Source organism: Jaculus jaculus, chromosome 8 (genome assembly GCF_020740685.1).
Source record: "Jaculus jaculus isolate mJacJac1 chromosome 8, mJacJac1.mat.Y.cur, whole genome shotgun sequence".
Classification (NCBI taxonomy): domain Eukaryota; kingdom Metazoa; phylum Chordata; class Mammalia; order Rodentia; family Dipodidae; genus Jaculus; species Jaculus jaculus.
The window spans coordinates 58095572-58122228 of record NC_059109.1 but is presented as its reverse complement, the minus strand read 5'-3'; the positions used below and the strand labels follow the sequence as shown (position 1 = coordinate 58122228).

The 26657-nt window shown below is 50.7% G+C and overlaps 1 protein-coding gene across 4 annotated transcripts; it reads left to right on the top strand.

Annotated features, from left to right (window-relative positions):
• The first annotated feature begins 5092 nt into the window (after positions 1-5092).
• Positions 5093-26169, top strand: Tyro3 (TYRO3 protein tyrosine kinase). 4 transcript variants are annotated; one of them, XM_045157334.1, is made up of 19 exons: positions 5093-5102; positions 7429-7612; positions 7824-7924; positions 8659-8832; positions 10130-10216; positions 10838-10953; positions 14111-14288; positions 17762-17907; positions 18193-18337; positions 18860-18989; positions 19073-19173; positions 19445-19540; positions 19848-19928; positions 21365-21457; positions 21861-21982; positions 22414-22523; positions 22640-22799; positions 23000-23136; positions 24594-26169. In XM_045157334.1, exons 2-19 carry the CDS (start codon positions 7440-7442, stop codon positions 24982-24984), a joined length of 2541 nt encoding a protein of 846 aa, XP_045013269.1. In that variant the 5' UTR covers positions 5093-5102; positions 7429-7439; the 3' UTR covers positions 24985-26169. The 4 variants fall into 4 exon arrangements, with proteins under 4 accessions (XP_045013269.1, XP_045013268.1, XP_045013267.1 ...); XM_045157333.1 differs by lacking the exon at positions 5093-5102 and adding an exon at positions 5734-5854; XM_045157332.1 differs by lacking the exon at positions 5093-5102 and adding an exon at positions 5782-5854 and having other exon boundaries at positions 7429-7568.
• Positions 26170-26657: the final 488 nt, after the last annotated feature.

Below are 26657 nucleotides of genomic sequence, written 5' to 3'. Positions count from 1 at the left end.
TCAAATCCTCTCTCCCTCTCAATCAGTCTCTTTTTTATTTTTTATTTTTATTTTTATTTATTTATTCGAGAGAGAGAGAGAATGGGCATGTCAGGGCCTCCAGCCACTGCAAACAAACTCCAGATGTGTGCGCCACCTTGTGCATCTGGCTTACATGGGTCCTGGGGAGTCAAACCTGGGTACTTTGGCTTTGCAGGCAAGTGCCTTAACTGCTACGCCATCTCTCCAGCCCCCTATTTTTATTTTTATTTATTATTATTATTATTTTTGAATTAGGTTCACACTCTAGCCCAGGGTGACCTGGAATTCACTGTGGAGCCTCAGGGTGGCCTTGGACTCACCAGTGATCCTACTTTTGCCTCCAGAGTGCTGGGATTAAAGGCATGTGCCACCATGCCTGGCTTCTCTTTTATTTTGATGTCATGATCTTTTCCTCCTATTATGATGGTCTTGTGTAGGTAGTGTCAGGTACTGTGAGGTCATGGATATGCAGGCCATTTTGTGTCTGGAGGAGCATGTTGTAAGGAGTCCTATCCTTCCTTTGGCTCTTACATTTTCCCCCCACCTCTTCTGTAATGGACCCTGAGACTTGGAAGATGTGATAGAGAAATTTCAGTGCTGAGCACTCCTCTGTCACTTCTCATCACTAGTGTGCCTTTTGAGTCATCCCAAGGTCACTGCCATCTGAAAAGAGAAGCTTCTCTAACCAATAGTGAGAGTGGCATTAAATATATGGATATGAACATTAAGAGAGGTGTTTACTGGGCAGTTTGGTGAGCATAATATACACATTTAGCCAGACAGCAGCAGACGTTACACCCCTAGGGCTCATGACTACCCCTGTTGTAGGTTTTCACTATAGGGGATGTATTCCCTAGTACCTCAATCCCCTAGTACCCATGTATGTCAGATGCACAAAGTGGCACATGCATCTGGAATTCATTTGCAGTGACTGGAGGCCCTGGCATGTTCATTCTCTCTCCCTATTTTCCTCTTTCTCTCAAATAAATAAATTTTAAAAGACAAAATGCTCAAACTTATGGTTCCTTACATTTGCTGTTGGGGAGAAATCTAATCATTTGAGAGCTCCACTGTGACTATGAGTGCAAGTGTGGGCTGGGAGAAGCTCAGTGGTTAAGGAGCTTGCCTGTAAAGCCTAACAACTGGATTTTGGTTCCCCCTACCCACACAAAGCCAGATAGACAAAGTGGAACACCCATCTGGAGTCTGGAGGCCCTGGAGTGCCCATTCTCTCGGTCTGCCTTTCTTCTATCTCTCTCTGCTTGCAAAAGAAGAAGGTAAGCCAGGCATGGTGGCGCACACAGATGTAGGAGGACTGCTTTGAGTTCAAGGCCACCCTGAGACTATGTAGTGAATTCCAGGTCAGTTGGGCTATAGACCCTACCTCAAAAAGAAAGAAAGCGCCGGGCGTGGTGGCGCACGCCTTTAATCCCAGCACTCGGGAGGCAGAGGTAGGAGGATCGCCGTGAGTTCGAGGCCACCCTGAGAAAGAAAGAAAGAAAGAAAGAAAGAGAGAGAGAGAGAGAGAGAGAAAGGAAGGAAGGAAGGAAGGAAGGAAGGAAGGAAGGAAGGAAGGAAGGAAGGAAGGAAGGGAGAAAGAGGGAAGGAAAGAGAGAGAGAAAGAAAGACCTTCCCTGGGAAAATACCTGCTTCATCCCTTGAGTGGGACCTGCCAACTCTCATGAGCTAGTTAAGTCAGGAAAGAACGAGCCCTTGGACACAGGTAAGTAAGACTGTTAATACCCAAGCTCATCTCCTAAAGGGGAGGGAAGCTTGGAGTCTGAAGTAGCTGAAGAGCTATCCCCTGGGACCCTTGAAGTTAGCATCAGGTGTTCTGCTGATGTGCACAATGGCTTTATAGTTTATTTATTTCTTTATTTGTGGGTGCATGTGTATGGGAACATCAGGGTATCCTGCCACAGCAAATGAATGCCTGTCAAGCTTTAGGTGGGTGGCTGGGGACTTGAACCCAGGCCAGTAAGCTTTACAGGCAAGCACCTTTAGGAGCTGAGCCATGTCCCCAGGCTCCTAGGGATGTTTTTTATTTCCAGGCTTGTCTTTGTCTTCTCTGAAAACTTGGTCATCTTGACTAGTTCTAGGTCATAAAAGACAGAGGCCTGAGTCTGATACCCAGCACAACACAATAAAATAAAGTTAGGGTTGGAGACATGGTTTAGAAATTAAGGCACTTGCTTGTAAAGCCTAATTACCTAGGTTCAATTCCTCAGGACCCACATAAGACAGATGCACAAAGTGGTACATGCATCTGGAGCTCCTTTGCATTGGCTAGAGGCCCTGGATCATCCATTCTCTCTCTCTGTCTCGCTTTCTCTGAATATCTTCTCTCTGTCTCTCTCTTAGCTTGCAAATTAAAAAAAAAAAAAAAAAAAAGGCTGGAGTGACAGCATAGTGGTTAAGGTGTTTGCCTGCAAAGCCAAAGGATCGCAGTTCAAGTTTCCAGGACCCACATAAGTAAGATGCACAAGAGGGCACATGTGTTGAGTTCCTTTGCAGTGGCTGGAGGCCCTGGCACGCCCATGCTCTCTCCCTCTTTCCTCTCTCTCAAATAAATAAATAAAATATATTTTTAAAAAATAAGGTATTTTATTTATTTATTTGAGAGAGAGCATGGGCACACCAGGGCCTCCAGCCACTGCAAAGGAACCGGACACATGTGCCACCCTGTGCATCTGGCTTACCTGGGTATTGGGGAAATCAAACCGGGGTCCTTAGGTTTTGCAGGCAAGGGCCTTAACCACTAACTCATCTCTCCAGCCCTGTTTTTATTTATTTATTTTTCCTGAGGCAAAGTCACACTCTAGGTTGACCTGGAAACTCACTCTGTAGTCCCAGGCTGGTCTCGAAAAACTCACAGTGATTCTCCTGCCTCTGTCTCCCAAGTGCCACTATGCCTGCTTGCAAATAAAAAAAAAAAAAAATTAGCAAAATAAATAAAGGCATAAGGTAAAGTGGAACTTTTACCAGAGTTACCAGAGATGGGAGATGCTTCTGTCCATAAATCGGTGCTTGCTGCCACTGGCCCTTCTTCCCATTCACCCCACCTCCACCCCTGCAGGGCTACAGTCAGCCCCCGAGATGGATAAAGCAGGCTCTGGCTCTGTCCTGAGGACAGGAACTCCTGGGACAGCTGCTCCAGCATTAGGTCAAATACATTTCCTGTTGATTTGATTAGTTTCCCTCTAAGCAATGCATTTATAGAAGGAAGGGAACTTTTGCAGGCATGCATTTGCACAGGCAGCCAACCTCCTCTCCACCCCCTCCACATACACATGTGCACACACGCAGACAGGCACACACTTTCTTCCTATCCACCCACAAAGTGTCAGTCACATTTAGAATTTGCACAAATGTACACCCTCCCTCATACATTACAATGCACACCCTCTCACCCACCTACACATCTTTTCCACAAAAATTACACCCGCTTACATACCTCCAGAAGGACTTTTCTGTATTGTGTCTTGAGAGGAGAGAAAGGTGGGAGAGATAGGGTGAGTGGGTTGAAAGAGTTCAGGAACGAAGCACCCTCTGTAGGAGCTGAAAAGTCAGAAAATCAGGACCCCACAGGTTGCTCCTTGCCACCCTGAAAGTAGAACTCCTAAGAAGCGGGAGGGACACTGAGGTTAGGGCTGGAGAGACAGGATTCCTGCTCTGCGTGGCGCGTGCGCTACCTGGCAGGCCAGGGACGTGTCAGGAGTGCACAGGGTCGGGGAATCCGTCAAGGCTGTAAGTGAGGAATGCTGTCACATCCACGACATGCTTGAGGAGCCCCTTTTCCTGACGGCAAAGGCAGCCCCGGAACTAGAGCTCCTGACCAGCTCAGGAAATGATGAAGGAGAATGCAGGGAGAAAAGGCAGTAGGGGGTCTTTCCAGCCTCAACTGAAATTAAGAGGAGGAGGTGCCCTCCCCCCGCCCCCCGGAAGCTTGAAGTTCCTCCAGAGAAAAGAGATGGGGATCTGCACTAGGGAGGCAGAGGTAGGAGGATCACTGTGAGTTCAAGTCCAGCCTGGTCTGGAGTGATACTCTGCCTCAGTCCACTCTCCCCCACCAAAAAAGTTGAAAGTGGCTGGGGATGTAGCTCAGCTTGGTAGAGTGTTTGCCGAGCATGCGCAAAGTCCTGGGATCAATCCCCAGCACCACATAAACGGGGAATAGTGATGTACATCCTTAATCGCAGCACTTGGGAAGAGAAGGAAGGAAAGAGATCAGGAGTTCAGGGTGATCTTTGGCTGTATAGGAAGTTTGAGGCCAGCTTGGGCTAAATGAGACCCTGTGTCAAAACTGTGGGTTGGAAAGGACAACTGTTTTTCTTTAGGAAAGGGTCCGGGAGCCAACCAATAGTTCCCAAGAAAATTGGCAGAGAGATCAGTAGAGACCTCAGGCCCTCCCAACCCAACTCCTAACAGGGTTTCCTGTGTGTCTCCCTGTGCTGCCGCCTGGGGGCGCGCCCAGCTGGGTCTGGAGCTGCCTCCTGTTATCATTAAGATAATTAATAAACAAGTGCTCATGGGGCTAAGTGGAGGAAGAGGCAGGGTCCTGCTGCTCGGGAGAATTCCCTGGAAAGATCTAATGAGGCTGCCACAATAGAAATCTAGTACCTTCTCCCCACCCAGGATCTCAGGGAAAGGACTTCTAGGGTGGGCTCCAAGGGGCAGGTATAGGTGAGAACAAAGGTAGGGGAATGTTTGGAAAGCGTGGCTTGGACCAAACTACGTTTGTCTGATAGGATGTCTGTGGGCCAGGCCACCTCCAGGGATTGCTGGTTGTGGCACAGGCTCTCAGGCAGTTTATTCACTCATTTACCAAAGATCTGTCTGTCTGTTTATGGAGTGCCTACTGTGCGCAAGGTGGTCTACTAAAAGTATAATGTACAGACACGGCCAGTGGCTTGGGGTTGGGGAATAGAAGCAGGGGGAACAAATACTCGGTGACTGGACTTTCTCCTGTGCAGGGTAGCAGTGGGGATGTGTATCTGGGAATTACCAGACATATCTTGAAAAACTCTACCTATAGCTCAAGCTGGAAACATGTAGAGAAAAGGCATACTTGGCTGTAGAAGGTGGGAAATAGAGCACGAACTTGAGGAGTCTGGGTGAGAGAGGTGGGGGGAGGGGAATGCTAGCAGATCTTTGAGGGGGGCTGTCCCAGCAGTTTCCCGGACTTAGCGATTGGGGTGTGTAGTAGGTGCTTTATGAGAGAGAGCGAACGCGCGCGAGCGGGGGGGGGGGTGCCGGATCCCCGGGGCAGAGCGTAGACAGTGTTGGGGTAGGGCGGGGGCGTCAGGAGAGGTTTGGGGGTGCGGACCCGGAGTGCCGGGCGAGAGGCTGGGAAAGAGTTGGGGAGCGGAGGGGCGTGGCCCGGGCCGTCCCGGGAGCGAGGCGCCCGAACGCGAGGTGGAGGCGCCGGCCGAGGTCGGGCTCCGCGGGGGGGCGGGAGGCGGCGGCGGCGGCTCGGGAACGTGAATCAGCGGCGGCGGCGGCGGTGCCGGGCGCGCGGTGGCCCACGAGCGGCCCCGGGGACCCCGCGCTGCTGGCGGCGGCGGCGGCGGCTCTGGCGGCGGGCGCGGGTCCCGGAGGCCCCGGCCGGCGCCGCCCCGCGCGGCCCCCGCCCCTCCGCGGCCCTGCGCTCCTCCTCCGCCTCCCCTTCCTCCTCCCGTCGTCGCTCGCGGGCCGGGCCGCGCCGGGCATGGTGCGGCGACGCCGGCGATGGCGCTGAGGCGGAGCACGGGGCGGCCGGGGCTCCCGCCGCCGCCGCCGCCGCTGCTGCTGGCGGCCCTGGCCTCGCTGCTGCTCCGGGAGTGCGCGGCCGCAGGTAGGGCCGGGGCGGCGCGGCGCGGCGGGACCCGGGCCCGGGAGGGCCGGGCGGTGGGCTCGGGGGCTGGGCGGCCGCGCCGGGGCTCGGGGTCGGCCGCCGGCTCCGCGGCCGCGGCCCCCCAACTTTCTCGCTCCCGGGGTGGGCGGGAGGGAGCGGGTGTGTGGTCAGCGGGGTGGTGTTTGGGACGGGATTTTCCCGCCTTGGCGTTCCTCGTTGTCCGCTGCCCTCTCCCGGGTCCCGGGGACTCGCTGTGCCCGCCGCACACGCCCAGGTCTCTCTCGGAAGCCCCGGCAGTGTCGGAGCACCCTGGACATCCCTCTACCTCCTCCGCGCCCCGGCTGCGGGGGGCCCAGGACAAAAGACATCTGGGCGCACTCTGTCCTGGGCCCCTCGGAGCTCCCGACCACCGGAATTCTGAAGAGCCCGGGCTGGGGGCAAGGCTGCCGGTCCTTATGGGGATCAGATCCACTTCCCACTTAGCCACTGTGGCATTTCTCCAGGGCAGGAGGCAGCACCGTGCTTCCCAAGTTCACACTGCACCGCTGGCACTGCTGGGTGAATGAGGCGATCTGCCCTTGCCCTGTGGCTGACAGGTTCTGAGAGTCAGTCCTGTAGAAACAGGCTATCCTGGCTTCTCTTGAGACAGTTCTCTGCCTTATCGGTCTCTCAGGGAAGCGAAGAGAAAGGAGGTGACAGGTATTTAGAAGCTGAAATGATTTTATCTGGTGCTCAGAGAGCCCAGGAATTTGCCTAGAATCACACAGCAAAGGAACAGGAAGAAACAAGTCTGCATTTTAGTTATGCGGATAATTCACCTGGCCATCTGCTTTTTAAAAACATGCCAGGAGAGAGAGAAAGGTGCGTGTGTGCGTGCGTGCGTGCGTGCGTGTGTGTGTGTGTGTGTAGGGTAAGGGTCCAGTGGGCGGGCCCTGTGATGTGACAGTGGCTCAGGGTGTTTGGGCTCGAGCTCAGGGCCCCACCCCTCTTTGCTGCCTCCCACCTTCCTAGCACCAGCCCCTGCACACATTCAGGTATTAATAGAGCAGGCGGCTGCCAGGAAGGCTGCCATGTGTTTGATCTGACGTGGTTTTGCAGCCATATGTTCTCCACTTCAGGGGAGCAGCCCCCTCCTTCCCTTCCTCAGCCTCCCTTCATGTGATGGGTGCAAGGGGTGCTGGCAGCAGTCCAGGGCCTGAGCGACACCTTGGGTGGAGAGCTCGCCGGCAGCCTGTTGCACTGGTTGGGTGCAGCCGTCATTCCCAGGGCAGTGCCTGCTCCAGGAGGGGTTAACTCCCCCACTGTTGCAGCCGAGCTTTGCCTTCCTCTGGTAGTTGGGCAGTAGGAAACCACAGGAAGAGGTCCTTAGAACTAAGGTGAACTTGGCAGTGGCAGATCTTGTCATGCCCCTTCCCCCAGACCAGGTTCAGCCTACCTTCCCTCCCACGCAGTCTTGGCACTGGCTGAGAATGAGCCTTCTAACACAGAAGCTACTTTCTGGAAGGGAGTGGACGGATTTCCAGAGACAAGACCTACTTCAGTTAGGCTGACACATTCTCCTTCCCACCCCTCAGGCCTGAAGCTCATGGGAGCCCCGGTGAAGTTGACAGTGTCTCAGGGGCAACCAGTGAAACTCAACTGCAGTGTGGAGGGGATGGAGGAGCCGGACATACACTGGATGAAGGATGGGGCCATGGTGCAGAATGCAAACCAGGTGTACATCTCAGTCAGCGAGAAGTACTGGATTGGCTTTCTCAGGTGCAGGACTGTGGGGAAGATATGAAATGCTGGCCTGGGAGCAAACAGTGCTCTTTTTCTTGAGGCCTGAGAACTGGGGGCTGTGCTGATATCCAGAGGTCTGTGGTGTAATTTTTGGCAAATTGTGGAACCTTCCAGAAGTTAGGTAGGCTGTGAAGCAGCGCGGCTGCTTTTGACCCTGAGAAGTAAGCCTGGTATCCTGTCTTCACAGCCTGAAGTCAGTGGAACGCTCCGATGCAGGCCAGTACTGGTGCCAAGTGAAGGATGGGGGAGAAACTGAGATTTCCCAGCCGGTGTGGCTCACTGTAGAAGGTGAGGAGACGTAGTTGCCCTGGAGCAGGTGCTGTCTGCTAATAACCATTCCTTTACAGAGGAGAACTCAGTGGAAGCTGGGTTGCCTTATTGCCTCTTGGGGCCTGGTGGCATCTGGCTCTAGGCCTACCCAGAAGTCAGAAGACCCTACCTGTTGGAGTAAAAGGGGCGCTGAGGATCCACACTCTCTGGGGCACGGTCTTTTCCAGACTACAGAACAACAAGCCTCAGGCATTCATCTGGGGCTGGACCCTGCTGTGCCAAGTGGCCCCATTAGAAGGGGGAGGAGAAGTGGGGGAGGGGAGAAAGGCTCCACAGCTGCAGGAGCTCAGAGCTGTTCAGCCCTGGAAAACAAAGTGACTAAGAAAGTAACAAAGGGCCCTGAACCGGAGCTGGGGCCTGCTGCAGAACCCTGCTACAGCTCCTACCCACTCCCCTCCCAGGGTGCCCCACCTCCCCTCCCCAGCCTCTTCTCTTACTCCGGGAAGGGCTGGCAAGGCAGGTCTGGGAGGGGACTGTGGGGGCTGGCAGCTAAATCTGCCTTGCTAAGGGGGCAGCAGAAAAGATACTTCAGAGAGTACTCTGCCCGCCCCCCAGCTTGATGCCAGTTCTGCAGCTGATCCACTCATAAGGGGCTGCTGCACAGAGGGCTTCAAAAGGAAGCAAGTGCATGATTTGAGCAGGAGGAGGCTAGGAGGTGGCAAAGCTCACTCCCACTCCCTCTCTCTCCCCAGGTGTGCCATTTTTCATTGTGGAACCAAAAGATCTGGCAGTGCCACCCAATGCTCCTTTCCAATTGTCTTGTGAGGCTGTGGGTCCTCCAGAACCGGTTACCATTTTCTGGTGGAGAGAACACACAAAAGTTGGGGGACCTGCTCCCTCTCCCTCTGTCTTAAATGTGACTACAGGTGAGCAGAGCCTCAGAAGGAGGCTTTGAGCAGAGAATGCACTGGGTCCCTGCCTGGGGTGAGGCCTGCAGAGTTGGGATCGGCTTAAATCAGTTTGTTGTGAGTGTCCAGAGCAAATCCTGTTTTCAAGGTGTGTGAGCCACATCGTTGCTGAACTCATTAGTCAAGTGTGCTGTGCTGGCTCCATGGGCTGATTAGTTGAGCTCCTGTTATGTACGCTTGAGGGTACTGAGGCCTCTCTGCCTCACTCACAGCGTTCTAGGCCTTGCACAGCTGGCCCTGGGAGATGAATTGTATGCGACCCGGCACCCTTCCTCCCTCCCTCAAGGGAAGGAGCCAGAAACCAGCCCACGCAGAGCTAGGGAGGAGTGTCTGGCAAGACTCTGGTTGCAGAGAGAGAAAAGGGGAGAGGGAGGCCAACACAAAGGTCTGCCGCCCCCTCCCCCTCCAGCCCTTGGGCAAATCTGTTTTGTGAGGCTTGCCCATCTGTGACACTAAGTTCACTGTCTCCAGTTGATGCTTGATCTAGTAAAAGATGCATCTGAGCCTGAGAGGGAAGGGGCTTTGATCTGCTATTCCCTAGCAGTTTGAACCTTGAGAACCTGTGACTTGCTGAGGAGAGCCTGTTCAGAGAGAAGGCTGGGTTCCCAGTTGCCCTGCAGATGTGTGTGGTTAAGGCCCTTAGGCAGCCAGCTCTATAAGGAGCGCTCCTGCACACAGCACACTGTGCTTGGCACCAAAGCGAACTGGGGAAGTACAAAGGGAATAGAAGCTGCCTTCCCATCACCCCCAAAGAGCTTAGTATAACTGGGGAGACGAGACACGTGGAGGAGGAGCCAGGGACTGGCACACAGCAAGGAGTCTACAAGGGCAACAATGCCATGGCAGAGAGCAAACGAAAAGTCCTGGTACACACCAGAAAGGAGTGACGGGAAACGCAGCACTGTGCTCTCTGGAGGAGAAGGGATGGAGGTGGGAGGTTGGGTTGTAACATTTCTGCAAGTGCTCACTGTGGGCCATTGCACTTCATTGTACATCAATTGTTTATCGGAATTCGCACATCCAGCAGATGAGGAAACAAAGCCTCACCCAGGCTTATCAGACTCCAAAGTCCTTGTTCCATTTCACCATGCCCCACTGTCCCCACATCCCATACCCTACTGTCTAAACCCTTCCTTTGGCTGAAGAAACTTCTAGGATATTCTGGCCAGAGCCTGAGTGACCTCCTTCCCCCAAACCCACAGTGAATGGGAGTGAATTACTGCCTGGGGGACTGACTGAGGTTTTTTGGCCCCAGGAGTGACCCGGAGCACGGAGTTTTCTTGTGAAGCTCACAATGTGAAAGGCCTGGCCACTTCCCGGGCAGCTATTGTTCGACTTCAAGGTAGGGGCTGGGGAGAACGGGGGTCTGGGAAGCCAAGGGTATTCTCAGACAGCTGTTTAGCAATAGAATCTTTTGGTTCTCCAACCTCCCTCAGTTCTGGGGGAATCTCTAGCTGAGGGGCATAGGCATAGTTCCCATTCCTATTGGGGACACACCTGGGACCCTGCCATGTCTGAGAATAGAACCCTGACATCCCAGCAGACTTCCCATCACTGAACAGAGTCCTCGGGAAGGAGGGAGGGAGCCCAAAGTATTGGTGCACAGAAAGAGGGAGGAGAGAAGCCAGTGCCTGGAGGAGCTTATCTGTGGATGCAGAGGTAGCTTCGTCTTTCTCCTTTTGTATTTCCCAAGGCCCCAGAATCGCCTCCACACACAATCTTATTCTTTGGTGTGGGCTCCTTATTCAGAGAGGCAGCTACAGCCTAGGTACTCTCCCAGGTATGAACTTTGGTGCCCTACTGGTGGCTGGTTTGTGTACCGCTGTACCTTGAGAGTGCTGGGTAGCTGTCTCTTACATTGGAGGAGGTACAGGCTGGAGAGAGAATTCAAGACTTCCATACCCCTTCCCTCCCCCTCTTCTCTTATTCTTGTTGAACACTGATTCTGAGGTCCTGTCTGCAGCACCACCCGCAGCCCCCTTCAACATCACAGTGACAAAACTTTCCAGCAGCAATGCTAGCGTGACTTGGGTGCCAGGTGCTGATGGCCGAGCCCTGCTTCATTCCTGTACAGTGCAGGTAGGTTGAAATGAGCCCAGTGGCCTCTGCTGGACTAACTGCATTCATTCTGGCTGATCATCTGGCACGCTGGGACAGTGGTGTCCCACTTACTAGACCTGCTCCATACTCTGGATCTGCAGCACTATTTAAGTGCTATAAGTGCTGCTTCTTAATAGGAAGAGTCCAAGCCACTAAGAGGCTCTTGGATTGGTCCTAGTCTGTGCATTTTTCATGGTGGAGAGATTACTAGAGTAGATTTGGGGTTCCTGAAATAGCACCTCCCCATGTCTTCCTTCAACCTTCCCTTTTTAGTTCTGGGGATCAAACCCAAGGCCTGTCATCTGACAGACAAGCATTCTACCACAGTTATAACTTTTTTGATTTATCTGATATTCTGTATTTTCATCCTGCCACTACCCCAGAGAGAACAAGAGAACCAGAAGAGGCCCTAAGCCCTAGCAGACATGTCCAACTGCGGCCCACGGGCTGCATGTACTCCAGGATAAATGCCCAACACAAAATCATAAACTTATTTAAAACACCAACTGATTTTTGTAATTCAGTTGTGTGATTCTTGAGTGTGAAATTTGTAAATTGTAACATTGTGTCACAATGTCAAAGGTTGGACATAAAGCTAGGCATAGTAGCTCATGCCTATAATCTCAGCATTTGGGAGACTGAGATTGCTATGAATTCAAGGTCAATCTGGGTTACAGAGTGAGTCAGCCTTGGCTAGGGTGAGACCCTGCCTCAAAAAAAAAAAAAAAAAAAGAATTAAAATTACTTTATTTTATTCTATTTTCACTTGTGCTGAAGAGTAAACCCAGAGCTTCGCACATGCTAGGCAAGTGCTTTGCTACTGAGCCATGTTCCCAATCTTTGTTTTTCTCACATGCGTGTGAGTGTGTATGTGGTCAGAAGTTGACACCAGGTTTCTTCCTCAGTCATTTTCCACTTTATTTACTGAGGTAGTGTCTGACTTGGAACCCAGGGCTCACTGATGTAGCTAGCCTACCTAGCCAGGATTCCCTGCCTCTGTCTCCTGAGCTCTGGAATTACAGATGGGCTGCCACACGCACCCAATATGTACCTGGGTGCTAGGGATCAAAACTCAGGTCTTCATGCTTGCAAGTGCTTTACCAACCGAATCATCTTCCCAGGCCCTCCCAATCCTTTAGTGAGAACTTTTTTTTTTTTTTGGTTTCTTCTATTTTCCAAGGTGGGGTTTCAGTCTAGCCCAAGCTGACCTGGAATTCACTATGTTGTCTCAGGCTGGCCTTGAACTCACTGCAGTCCTCCTACCTCTGCCTCCCAAGTGCTGGGATTAAAGGAATGTACCACCACACCCAGCTAATGAGCACCTTCGAAACTCCTCCTTAGTCTCAGCCCTTTGTCTGTGGGCAGATACTGCCGGGCCAAAGGGGACAGTCTTATCTCTAGATAGCCTTACTGCCATATCGTAGTATACATATTCAGGGTCTTTTGTCCTGACAGCCTTGGCTCTGAGTCCAGGGCCTGTCTGTGCCTCTTTTCAGACCCATCTTCCCAAAGGGGGACCACATGTGATATGTGCTCTTCTAAACCTAAAGGACAGCCACCTGGGGTGGGGCAGCACTACCCATACCTATGGTGTAGACCCTTGCCTGGGGGCCAGCTTTTCCAGTGCTACCACATTCTGACTTGGTGTCAGAGAGTTGAGAATTGTAAATGTAAACCTAACCTAGGTGGTTGTGAGGGTTTTTTATTTTTGTCAAGGCACCAGCACAGAGCCAAGGTTTGGTGGTGCATGCCTATAATTGCAGCACATGGGAAGTAGAGGCAGGAGGATCACAAGTTCCAGGCCACATAGTCAGTTGCATACTGAGCTCCAGGATAATCAGGGATATATAGAGAGATGCGTTAGGTTTTGCAGACAAGTGCCTTAACTGCTGAGCCATCTTCCAGCCCTGATTTGTGATATTTTATTATTTAACTGTACATGGGTCTCATGATTGTTGTTGTGTGTGTGTGTGTGTGTGTGTGTGTGTGTGTGTGTGGTGCTGGCAGTGCTGGGGATTGAACTCAGAGTACATCACATGCTAGACGAGTGCTCTATCCTGAGCTACATGCTGTGCCCCATACATGGATCTTTGTATTCTTGCCATGGGTCTCTGAAATGTCAGGTGAAAAGCTGGCTCATGGTGCCCCAGGCTCCCAGTTTCTCTCACTGTGAGAAGTTCTGACATGGCATGTAAACAATTACAATGGCTAGTACCTGGGAACAGCTAAACATCAAGTACAAAGGGCCAGAGGAATTTTCTAGAGTATTTGAAAAGGCTTTTATCATGAAAGTGCCTCATCCCCCGAATCCCACACACCCATGCTGATGATTGAACCCGGGGCCTTGCAGCCTGACCTACACTGAGCTACACAGCCAGCCTGCGTTCAGACTTACTGAATAAGCAGGGATTTGCTAAGAACAGGAATTTATTCCACAGCATCTGCAAAGATACAGATGTGTAAAACCTGGTGTGTTCTTGGTGTAGAGGCTGGTGGGTGGGTTTTATGTATTTACTGATATTAGCTTAAAAGAAGCAAGTTAAAGGCTAGAGAGATGGCTTAGTGGTTAAAGTGCTTGCCTGCAGAGCCTAAGGACCCAGGTTCAATTCCTCAGTACTCATGTAAGCCAGGTGGACAGGGTGGCGCATGTGTCTGCAATTTCTTTCTTTCTTTTGTTTTTTCAAGGTAGAGTTTCACTCTAGTCCAGGCTGACCTGGAATTCACTATGTAGTCTCAGGGTGCCCTCGAACCCACGGTGATCCTCCTACCTCTGCCTCCAAAGTGCTGGGGTTAAAGGCGTGCACCACCATACCTGGCTTGGAATTTCTTTAAAGAGAGAGAGAGAAAGGAAAAGAAGCAAGTTAAGCCAGGCATGGTAGGAGGTAAGCAGAGGTAGGAGGATTAATCCCAGACAGAGGTAGGTGGGTCACTTGTGAGTTTGAGGCCAGCCTGAGACTACATAGTGAATTCCAGGTCAGCCTGGGCTAGAGTGAGACCCTACCTTGAAAAACACATGAGCACAGAAGCAAGTCAAGACTGCCCTGCCATACCTAACCCATCTTTCATCTCATCTCACAGACCTTAGCAACTTCCTTCCCCAATGTCATCAGTTTTTTGATTTTTGCTCTTTCTGAAGGTGATACAAGCCACAGGAGACTGGGAGGTCCTGGCTGTTGTGGTCCCAGTTCCACCTTTTACCTGCCTGCTTCGGGACCTGGTCCCTGCCACCAACTACAGCCTCAGGGTGCGCTGTGCCAATGCCTTGGGGCCCTCTCCTTATGCTGACTGGGTGCCCTTTCAGACAAAGGGCTTAGGTAAGGAGTTCACGGAGTGTGTGTATGGTGTGTGTGGGGGGGGGATTGTTGCTGGTACCGGACAGGCTAGAGGGAAGAGCAGAACTGGCTGGAGTTCTGGATGTCACTGATTGAGAAGGGGTTACCTGAAAAGTAAGGTTTGGCCACCATTTACTGAGCACCTGCTTCATGCTACTACATACCACTTTGTATCTAGGTTTTTTTCCCCCCCCATTTTTTTGAGGTAAGGTCTCACTCTGGCCTAGGCTGACATGGAATTCACTATGTAGTCTCAGGGTGGCCTCGAACCCACTATGATCCTCCTACCTCTGCCCCCCAAGTGCTGGGATTAAAGGTGTGTGCCACCATGCCCGGCTGGTTTTGGTTTTTTTGAGGTAGGGTCTCACTCTAGTCCAGGCTGACCTGGAATTCACTATGTAGTCTCATGGTGGCTTTGTACTCACGGTGATCCTCCTAGCTCTGCCTCCCAAGTGCTGGGATTAAAGGCATGCATCACCATGCCCGGCTTCTTCTTTTTTATTTATTTTTATTTTTATTTATTTATTTGAGACAGGGAAAGAGGGAGAGAGAGAAAGAATGGGCATGCCAGGGCTTCCAGCCACCACAAACGAACTCCAGACACATTCGTCACCTTGTGCATCTGGCTTACAGCGGTCCTGGGGAATCGAGCCTTGAACTGGGGTCATTAGGCTTCACATGCAAGCGCTTAAGTGCTAAACTGTCTCTCCAGCCCCTGTTTTGTTTTCCTGAGGTGGGGTCTGGCTGTAGCCCAGGCTAACCTGCAGTTCACTGTGTAGTCTCAGGGTGGCCTCAAACTCACAGCAATCCTACTACCTCTGCCTCCCAAGTGCTGGGATTAAAGGCGTGCACACCATGCCTAGTCCTCTAGTTCTTTTTTTTTATATTATTATTATTATTTCATTTTTATTTATTTGAGAGAGGCAGATAGAGAGTGGGCACACCAGGGTCTCTAGCCACTCCAGATGGACTCATGCATCACGTTGTGCATCTGGCTTTACATGGATACTGAGGGACCAAACTGGGGTCCTTTGGCTTTGCAGGCAAACACCTTAACTGATAAGCCATCTCTCCAGCTCCTCTAGTTCTTTTCTTTTCTTTTCTTTTCTTTTCTTTTCTTTTCTTTTCTTTTCTTTTCTTTCTTTCTTTCTTCTTCTTATTTTTTTTTTTTTTTTGCTGGACATGTCTTTATGAGGGAGGGGGAGAGAGAGAGAGAACTGGTGCACCAGGGCCTCAGCTACTACAATTGAACTGTAAACACCTGCTCCACCTTGTGTGCATGTGCAAGCTTGTGTCACCTTGTGCATATGGCTTACTGGGACCTGGAGAGTGAAACATGGTCCTTAGACTTCATAGGCAGCGCCTTAACCACTAAGCCATCTCTCCAGCTCCTTTTTTTTCTTTTTGAGGTAGGGTCTTGCTCTAACCAGGATCTAGTTCCTTTTAAAAAAAAATATTTTTAAAATTTATTTGAGAGAGAGAGAGCAAGTGCACACACATGTGGGGGCATACCAGGGCCTCTTGCTACTGCAAGAGAAATCCAGACACATACCCTATTTTGTGCATCAGGCTTTATGTGGGTACTGGAGGATCAAATCCAGGCCAGCAAGCCTTGTAAGCAAGTACCTTTAACCACTGATTCATATTCCCATCCCTGTATCAAGTTCTCATGGGTGGAAAAAGCAAACTGGAAAAGCTGAAACAAGACCCTGAAGAGTACTTCTGGGCATTAAGGAAAACCTTTTAAAGAGGGCTGGGATAAAGCTCAGTGATGGTTTACTTGTCTAGCATGCTTGAGAGCCTAGGTTCAATCCCTAGTACTGCAGAAAAAGAAAGAAAGAAAAAAAACCACTCTAAAGAGATGTGAGTGGCTGGGCATGGTGGCGCACACCTTTAATCCCAGCACTTGGGAGGCAGAGGTAGGAGGATCGCTGTGAGTTCAAGGCCAGCCTGAGACTACATAGTGAATTCCAGGTCAGCCTGAGCTAGAGTGAGACCCCATATTGAAAAAAAAAAATGAGAGAGAGTGATGTGAGTGAAGCCAGGTGTGGTGGTTGTATACTTTTAACCCCAGTACTCAGGAAGCAGAGGTAGGAGGATTGCAAGAATTCATTTGAGGCCACCCTGACACTACATAGTTAATTCCAGGTGAGCTTGAGCTAGAGTAAGACCTTACCTTGAAAAAAAAACCACAAAAAATAAAAATTAAAAAGACATGAAAATAAATAAAGAGATGTGAATGAAAACCAGGTGTAGTGGTGTACACCTGTAACATCTCAAAAAAAAAAAAAAGTGGGGCTGGAGAGATGGCTTAGCAGTTAAGCGCTTGCCTGTGAAGCCTAAGGACCCCGGTTCGAGGCTCGATTCCCCAGGACCCATGTTAGCCAGATGCACAAGGGGGCGCACGCGTCTGGAGTTCGTTTGCAGTGGCTGGAGGCCCTGGTACTCTCATTCTCTCTCTCTCTATCTGCCTCTTTTTCTCTCTGTCTGTCACTCTCAAATAAATAAATTAAATTAATAAAATATTTTTTTAAAAAGTGTCTAGGTATGGTGGTACATGCCTTTAATCCCAGTACTTTTGAAGCAAAGATAGGTAGAGGGATTACTATGAATTTGAGGCCAGCCTGGAACTAGAGTGAGACCCTACCTTGAAAAGACAAAAATAAAAAATAAATAAAAGCTGTGTCTGGTGGCTCATGCCTGTAATCCCAGCACTTGGGCTGGAGATGGTTCAGCTGTCTCAGCAGTTAAGGTGCTTGCCTGTAAAGCTAATGGCCTGAGTTGGAGTCTCCAGTACCCACATAAAGCCACATGCACAAAGTGGTAATGCATCTGGAGTTCATTTGCAGTGGCAAGAGGCTCTGGCATGCCCATTCTCTATGTCTGTCTGTCTGTCTCTCTCTCTCTCTCTCTCTCTCTCTCTCTGTGCTGGTGTGGTGGTGGAACGTGCCTTTAATCTCAGCACTTGGGAGGCAGTGGTAGGCCAGCCTGAGGCTACATAGTAAATTTAAGGCTAGCCTGGGGTAGAACAGGACCCTACCTCAAACCCTGGCCCCCCCCAAAAAAAGAGGATCAGGAGTTCAAGGCCAACCTTAGCAAGTAGGAATTTCAAAGCCAGCCTGGGCTTTTACAAACAACAACAAAAAGATGAGTGAGGATGAAGCCATAGAAATGTTTCTGGGGAAATTGCCGCAAGGTGAGGACAGGTACAAAGACACTGAGGGAGGGGCGAAACAGTAACCCTGATGATAAAGAGCAGCACTGCAGAGTTGCGAGGCTGGGGTGCTGCTGTCCTAGCTAGACCCCCCCCCCCCACAGAGAGTGAGAGCAGCTGGAGCTGGGCGGCCAGCCCTTCTTCCATCCATTGATTTCCGAGTTGTTTAGTTCTTGGTCTGTATGGGATAATGATGGTTGGATGGGTAAAGGTTTTAGCAACTTTCTTTTTTTGGGTACAGCCCCAGGCAGCGCTCCGCAGAACCTTCATGCCATCCGCACCGACTCAGGCCTTATCCTGGAGTGGGAAGAAGTTATCCCCGAGGGCCCTTGGGAAAGCCCCCTGGGACCTTATAAGTTGTCCTGGGTTCAAGACAATGGGACCCAGGTGAGAGAGACAGACCCCTCTATTTCCTGTACTTGCCTAAAGAGTCAGTATTCACATCCTGAGACCTTGAAGAGCTTAAGAATGGCTGTCTCCCTGGGAGGCAGGGAGGGGGGTGCTGGGCCTACCCACAAATCTCAGAAGATATAAGGCAAGCTCCTTTTCTCATTGAAATATGTCTCTGGTTGGGATCTCCCTGTTGCCACTTATATATCAAGCAGGAATCCTATTCCTGCCCCAACTTGACAATAGCAAAGATAATAAGGGAGGGTCTTTTCCTCTCTGCAGGATGAGCTCACAGTGGAGGGGACCAGGGCCAATCTGACAGGCTGGGATCCCCAGAAGGACCTGATTGTACGCGTTTGTGTTTCCAATGCAATTGGCTTTGGGCCCTGGAGTCAGCCACTTGTGGTATCTTCTCACGACCGTGCAGGTAGGGGATGGGAGAATGGGGACAGACAAAGGATGAGGGGTTTCTTTTATTAATTTTTATTTATTTGCACACAAGTGTGCACATGAGTGTATGGGTACCTGAGGGTTTCCTGCTGCTACAAATAAACTCCAGTGCCGGGCTAGGGAATCAAACCTGTGTGAGCAGGTTTTGCAAGCAGGTGCCTTTAACTGCTGAGCCATCTCCAGATCAGGGTTTTCATGAGCAACCTAGAGTGATGGGAGGAGGCTCATGTCATCTTCCTTCTCAGTGCACTCCTCAACTCAGTCAAGCACTTGGTATTCATGCCTTGTTTTCCTCCCCCTTGTCCTGCAGCTAGCGTAGAAGCGTTTTTCTGATTGTAACAGCCAGGGCCTGTCACAGATCAGGTAGCAACTTGTTTCTCTGGAACCTCTTGCCTGGGATCCTTCTTAATGTAGGAAGACTTTTAACAAGGTTAGGTGGCTATCCTGGGAAAGTTCTAGAAGTATACTTGGCTCATGCTACCGCCTCTCCCTCCCGCAGGGCAGCAGGGCCCTCCGCACAGCCGCGCATCCTGGGTCCCTGTGGTCCTGGGTGTGCTCACAGCCCTGGTCACCGCTGCTGCCCTGGCTCTCATCCTGCTTCGAAAGAGGCGTAAGGAAACACGGTTCGGGTAAGGAAGTGGGGCAGTGGCAGGTGAAACAAGTGGCAACAGAAAGCCTTGTAACTGACCCTGAGTCCTGGGTTTCCCTTTAGGCAAGCCTTTGACAGTGTCATGGCCCGAGGGGAGCCAGCTGTACACTTCCGGGCAGCCCGGTCTTTCAATCGAGAAAGACCAGAACGCATCGAGGCCACATGTGAGTGGTAGAGGATCAGAGAAGTAAAAACTGGGCTATCCTGTGTTTACACATGCACTTTTTAAACCAACTCATGAATGTAACAAGGACGTTTGAACCATGATGACTCCTAGGTACAGAGTCATGAGAAAGACATAGACCTGCCAGGTGGAGCCCATCACCTGTGCTGCAGAAGAGCCAGCCCTCCTCTGTACTAGGGAGGGAGCTGGGTGGAAAAGGAAGGCTGGGGTTTGCATCTACAGCAGAGCCCATCCCCCTTTTCACTCCCCAGTGGACAGCCTAGGCATTAGTGATGAGCTGAAAGACAAGCTGGAGGATGTGCTCATCCCAGAGCAGCAGTTCACCCTGGGCCGGATGTTGGGCAAAGGTATGTGGGCTGTGCAGGGCTGGCATGAGTTTGCTTTCTTTGGATGGGTTTGCTGGTTCTTGTCACTTTGAGGGTGTGAAAAAGGGTCATCTCCTATGAGGAGGATATACGTAAAGCTATTGAGTTTAGGGTATTGTGGGGAGTAATGGCTAGAAGCAGGGAAGAAGCCATTCCCAGAATGGTCTGCTTTGGCTTCCTCTTGTGGCCTCAGTAACGGGATTTTATGTTCCATGGATGGTCAGCTGGGAGGGAGGGAAGTATGGAACTGGAGGCCAAGGACACTCCCCCTTACTGGCTTCATTCCTAGGAGAGTTCGGGTCTGTGCGGGAGGCCCAGCTGAAGCAGGAGGATGGTTCCTTTGTGAAAGTGGCTGTGAAGATGCTGAAAGGTGAGCTGGAGAACAGGTGTGTAACCTGAAGGCCTTGCTTTGGACAAGGCAACCGGGGTGACTGAATCTACCGCATATTCCACATTGGCTCAAGATTTTCTAAGAAGGTAGTCAGCACTAACAGGAATGCCACCTGTACCACGTACATAATTCAGAAGTATAAGCCACTCAAAGGTCTCTGTTGCCAGTAGTAACTGTCCTCTGAGTTCATTCTTTTTCTTTTTTTAAAAAAATATTTTATTTACTTATTTACTTGAGGGGGGATAAATAGAGAGGCAGATAGAGAATGGGCACGCTAGGGACCCTAGCCACTGCAGATGAACTCCAGATGTATGCACCACCTTGTGCATCAGGCTTTACATGGGTCCTTGGGAATCAAACCTGCATCCTTAGCCTTCATAGGCAAGTACCTTAACTGCTAAGCTATCTCTCTAATTATCCCCTACCTCCCCCCAAGGAAGGGTCTCACTCTGGCCCAGGCTAACCTGGAATTCACTATGTAATCTCAGGCTGGTCTCAAACTCACAGCAATCCTCCTATCTCTCCCTCCCTTCCCAAGGGCTGGGATTAAATGGGATTAAAGGCATGCACCACCACACCCACCCATCTGAGTTCATTCTTAAAGTGATTACAGATGTGGTTGGTTGAGCTCTTGGACTGTCAAAATTAAAGAAAAAAGCCAGATGTGGTGGCACATGCCTATAATCCAGGTACTGGGGAGGCTGAGGTGAGGGATTGCCACAATTTTGAATCTAGCCTGTTCTACATAGTGAGCTCCAGGTCAGCCAGAACTACAAAGTAAACCCTGTCTCAAAAAGCTGGGCGTGGTTGCGTATGCCTTTAATCCTAGCACTCATGAGGCACAGGTAGGAGGATCACCATGAGTTTGAGACTACATAGTGTGAATTCCAGGTCACCCTGGGCTAGAGTGAAACCCTTCCTCAAAAAAAAAAAAAGAGAGAGAGAGAGAGAGAGAGAGAAAGAAAGAAAAATGGTCAAAGCCAGAGCCTTATATGACCTTAACACTTGGGAAGCTTGAGGTGGGAGGTACCACAGGTTTGAGGTCAGCCTGGGCTATAAAGTTGGGACTTTCCTGGCTGCAGAAGGAGAAAAGCAAGCAAATGAAAAAAAAATTACATCTGGCATGCTGGCACACACCTTTAATCCCAGCACTTGGGAGGTAGAGGTAGGAGGATCACTGTGAATTCAAGGCCAGCCTGAGACTACATAGTGAATTCTAGGTCAACCTGGGTTAGAAGGAGACCCTACCTCAAGAAAAAAGAAAAGAAAAAGGAAACATTATGGTGGATTCTCCTGCTAATGGCTAAACTACTTCCTTGGTCCCTGTGATGCTCAGGACTTCTGAAAGAAGGCAGCACTAAGGAGTCTTAGGTGTGGGGGTCTCCTTTCATTCCGTTCCCTATCCATTTCCCCAGCTGACATCATTGCCTCAAGTGACATTGAAGAGTTCCTCAGGGAAGCAGCTTGCATGAAGGAGTTTGACCATCCACACGTGGCCAAGCTTGTCGGTGAGCCCATCTACACGGAGGCAGATTTAGAATAGGGCTAAAAGTGCTGCCTTCCAACGTGAGAGGCGGCCTGCAGGACAGAAGCTTGGATTTACCTGGTAAGCAAGCAGGTGACAGAAGGCCTGCGGGGTCTTGCCAAAATCTGACTGTGTTCCAGGTAAGGAACTTGGTTGGCAGACCGTGCCACATGGAAACTACTCGTGTGGGTGGAGGAGGGCAAGTGATAACTGTCTCCAGAAAGGGCTCTGGGTCAGAGGGCAGGAGCCCCTCAGGTACTGTGCTTAGACAGGAGTAGAACCCATGAGAAAGGAAGTAGCAGAGCCAGGGCTAGAAATGGAAGCCATCAGGTGTGGCCTGAGTTGTCTTCTGGCTTTGTTGTTCCTGACTCTCCCTCACCTCCTAGGGGTGAGCCTCCGGAGCAGGGCAAAAGGCCGTCTCCCCATCCCCATGGTCATCCTGCCTTTCATGAAGCATGGAGACCTGCATGCCTTCCTACTGGCCTCGCGCATTGGGGAGAACCCTTTTGTAAGTGCCTGGAGTGGGAGTTGCCAGGAGGAAGTGGGGGGGGGGGGCAAGCCTGGAAAGGGACAAAGACCCTGGGGGGAGGGGGCGAGGTGGGCAGTGCTTAGAGAGCTGTTGAAGAGGGAAGGGGTCAGAGTTTGACTGTATTTAAGCTAGTTTCCTTTTTACCTCCTGAAGCCCTGCTGGGAATTTTAGGCCAGGAAAGGGCTGTTTTGGAGAGAAGAGATTTGTGGATACAAAGGCTATGGGAGGCTTGGCCTTCTGGCTTTTGGTCAGATTTGCCAAACTTCCTTGCCTTGAGAAGGTATTGGCCCCCTTTCCTTCTTGTCAGTGATTCTTAGGCCAATCTTTAGGCTTTCCAGCCAGGGAACCCACTCATCCTGCCACAGATAAGTGGGCAGATCCAGCCTGAGCTTGCCCTGTCTGCCTCCTAGAACCTGCCCCTTCAGACCCTGGTCCGGTTCATGGTGGACATTGCCTGTGGCATGGAGTACCTGAGCTCCCGGAACTTCCTCCACCGAGACCTGGCCGCTCGCAATTGCATGTAGGATTATGGTGGGCTGGGAGGTGGAGACAGTAGCTAGTGTACATGGGGACAGCCTAGCTGAGTAAGGCTGGAAGCATGGGGAAGGCCAACCTTGTCCCCCTACACTCTCTCAGGCTCGCAGAAGACATGACAGTGTGCGTGGCTGACTTTGGACTCTCCCGGAAAATCTATAGTGGTGACTACTATCGTCAGGGCTGTGCCTCCAAATTGCCTGTCAAGTGGCTGGCCCTGGAGAGCCTGGCTGACAACCTGTATACAGTGCACAGTGATGTGGTGAGCATGGCGGCACAGAGGCTTGTGGGAATGCAGGTGGGGTGGACTAGTGTGTGGGTGGCCCTGCAGGACTCAAGGGCTGGGCTAGATCTGCTCTATGAGCTTTGGCTACCTTCCCACTGCCTTGCCCCAGAGATATGGCTCTCCTTGGCTCAGGAAGCCTAGTGACACTCTCTCCCTCAATCCTGATTCTACACCAGTGGGCTTTCGGAGTGACCATGTGGGAGATCATGACTCGTGGCCAGACACCATATGCTGGCATTGAAAATGCTGAGATTTATAACTACCTCATCGGCGGGAACCGCCTGAAACAGCCTCCAGAGTGTATGGAGGATGTGTGAGTACCCTGGGAAGGGGGTTATAGAAGGAATAGGGAATAGGGACCTTTGGTCATTGGCTTCCACATTGCTGGCCTGGGGCTCAGAACCTTGACTAGACTTTTTTTTTCTTTCTTTTTTTTTTTTTTTTCTTTATTGGCTTTTTTCAAGGTAGGGTCTCACTCTAGCTCACGCTGACCTGGAATTCACTGTATAGTCTCAGGCTACACTTGAAATCACAGCATCCTCCTACCTTACCCTCCTGGATGCTGGTATTAAAGGTGTATGCCACCACACTTGGCTTATTGGTGTTTTGGAGTTTTTTTGAGACAGAATTTCCTTAGACAGTCCATGCTGGCCTCAATCTTGCAGTCCTCTTGTCTCGGCCTCCAGAGTGCTAGGGTTACAGGCATGATCTATCACACCTGGCTTCCATGCCATTTTTCCCCCAGGGGCTAGGGTCTCACTGTAGCCCAGACTGAGCTGGAATTCACTGTGTAGTGTCAGGCTACACTTGAACTCAATGATCTTACCTCTGCCTCCCCTCCTGAGCGCTGGGATTAAAGGCATGCACCACTACACCTGCTTGGGTTACTTTCTTAATCTTCGCCTTGGGGATCTGAGATTCTGGGAAAAAGCAATTGTTTTCCTTTCTGCAAGCTCAAAACCTGTGGAGCAGCTTGTGGCGCCACTCATTGGTGACAAACCCATGTAGGGCTGGAGCGATGGCTCAGCTCTCTTACTTTCTACTTGTGTGACTTTAATCAAGGTTCTTAGCTTCTCTATACTTCAATTTCCACACCTGAAAAATAGGAACTGATTTATTCCTTTTTTTTCTTAACAAAAGTTTTTTATTAACAACATCCATGATTATAAAAAATATCCCATTGTAATACCCTCCCTCCTCCCACTTTCCCCTTTGAAACTCCATTCTCCATCATATCCCCTCCCCGTCTCAATCAGTCTCTTTGATTTATTTCTTTATTTTTTGTGAAAATAGATATTTTGGACATTAAATAAATAATAAATGTTTAAAAAATAAATGTAGCCGGGCATGGTGGCGCATGCCTTTAATCCCAGCATTTGGGAGGCAGAGGTAAGAGGATCACTGTGAGTTCAAAGCCATCCTGAGACTACATAGTGAATATTCTAGGTCAGCCTGAGCTAGAGTGAGTGAGACCCTGCCTCGAAAAACAACAACAACAAAAAAGGTTAGAGAGCCCGTCTTTAAAAAATAAGAGATTTGGGTATGGTGGCATGTGCCTTTAATCCTAACACTTGGGAGGCCGAGGTAGGAGGGTCGATTTGAGTTTGAGGCTAGCTTGAGACTATATAGTGAATTCCAGGCCAGCCCGGGCTAAAGCAAGACCCTACCTCAAAAAATGATAATTTTTTGTTCCAGTTCCTTGGCATATGACTAAGGGACCTGTGCTTTGGGCCTCCTACCTTCTTTCACTCTTCCTTCCTTCTACTTCAGGTATGATCTCATGTACCAGTGCTGGAGTGCCGACCCTAAACAGCGACCAAGCTTCACTTGCCTGCGAATGGAACTGGAAAACATTTTGGGCCACCTCTCGGTGCTGTCTACCAGCCAGGACCCGTTGTATATCAACATCGAGAGAGCTGAACAGGCTGCGGAGAGAAGCAGCCCAGAGCTGCCATGTGGGGAGCAGTCCAGCGAGGGGGCTGGAGGTGACAGTGGCGTGGGGGTAGTGGGCAGCACCTCCAGTGACTGTCGGTACATCTTCAGCCCTGGGGGGCTGGCTGAGCCACCTGGGCTGGTGGAGCAACAACCAGAAAGCCCTCTCAATGAGACCCAGAGACTGCTGCTGCTTCAGCAAGGGCTACTGCCCCACAGCAGCTGTTAGCCCACAGGCAGAGAACAGCTAGGGCCATCTGCTTGGCTGTGCTGGCTGGCTAAGTCCAGTCTGACCCCAGCCCAGGCAGCAAGGTGTGGAGGCTCCTGTGGTAGTCCTCCCAAGCTGTGCTGGTACCTGGACTGACTAAATTGCCAATCCCAGTTCTTCCTACAGCTACAAGGCCAACCTTGGAGGGGGTAGGCCATATCTGGTTTCCTGACCCCAAGCAGCTGGTAGGAGGGGAGAGGTTATGCTTCCATGGGTACCATGGGTGAAGATGGCAGTGGGAGAGGGTAGATCCAGCCCTATGGGCCTTGACCCTCCTGGCTGAGCTGCCCTTGCTTCTTTAGGGTGTGCACAGAGCTGCCTTTAGTCTGGGGACTCAGCAGTGCCTGCCACACTTGGACTTAGATGTCAGGTTTGCCCCTCCCGAGTCACAGATGTCCTTGTATTAGTCCCTTTTCCATCCCTGTGGCAGAAGATGGTGGGACACTGTCAGGTGTGAACCTTTATCACCTTCCTGATTCCCCACCCTACCAAGGCCTGAAGAGAAAGTAGGGAGGGTGCTTTCCTACAGCTGCCTGGACCTCTCAGAGGCATGCAGCAGAGTGCTCTGAGCCTGGCAAGGGGAAGGGGTGCTGAGGATCTGTCTGGCCCAGGAGTGAGTGAGGTGAGAAGAGTTTAGGAGCCCCTCTCCAAGCCCTCCCACAGTTTGAGCATGCTATCAAGTCCCCAAGTATCCCAAGACTAACAAAGGCAGCTGTGTTGGAGCTCAGCCCTAATACATGGGTCATGGTGACCTTTAGGCCCACCCTGCCACTAACTGGATTCTGTCCCAAGTGTCCAGAGAGGAAATAGGCCTAATGGCTGGTATGAATAAGAGAAGTTCCTGAAGCCTAGACCCCAGCCCTGGCTGGGGAGCATCCTGGAATGCACGGGGCAGGCCCTTGCTATTAGGGGCATTTCCAAGCTGTTAAATTGCTCTTTAAAAGCAGAAATAAAATAGAAGACTAAAGAATCAAGGGTCTTTCTCTCCACCCACCCCCCATTCTTTTCTTTGTTGTTTGGTTTTTTAAGTCAATTTCTTGTAGCCCAGCCTCAAACTTCCTATGTAGCCAGAAATAACCTTGAACTTGTGGATCTTCCTGCCTCTACCTCCTGAGTGAGTGCTGGGATTAAAGGCATGCACCACCACTCCTGGCTTTTGTTTTATTTTTTTGAGGTAGGGCCTTGCTCTAGCCCAGGCAGACCTGGATATCATTAGGTAGTCTCAGGGTGGTCCGGAACTCATGGCAATCCTCCTACCTCTGCCTCCCAAGGGCTGGGATTAAAGACATGTGCCACCACACCTGCCTTTTTAAAACAAAAATTTATTTATTAAGAGAGGGAAGAGGGCTGGAGAGATGGCTTAGCAGTTAAGTGCTTGCCTGTGAAGCCTAAGGACCCCGGTTTGAGGCTCAATTCCCCAGGACCCATGTTAGCCAGATGCACAAGGGAGCACATGCTTCTGGAGTTCATTTGCAGTGGCTGGAGGCCCTGGTGCACCCATTCTTTCTCTCTCTGTCTATATATATATATATATATATATATATATATATATATATATATATATATATATATGTACACACACGTGTGTGTGTGCCTGCCTCTTTCTCTCTGTCGCTTTCTTTGATTTAAAGAAA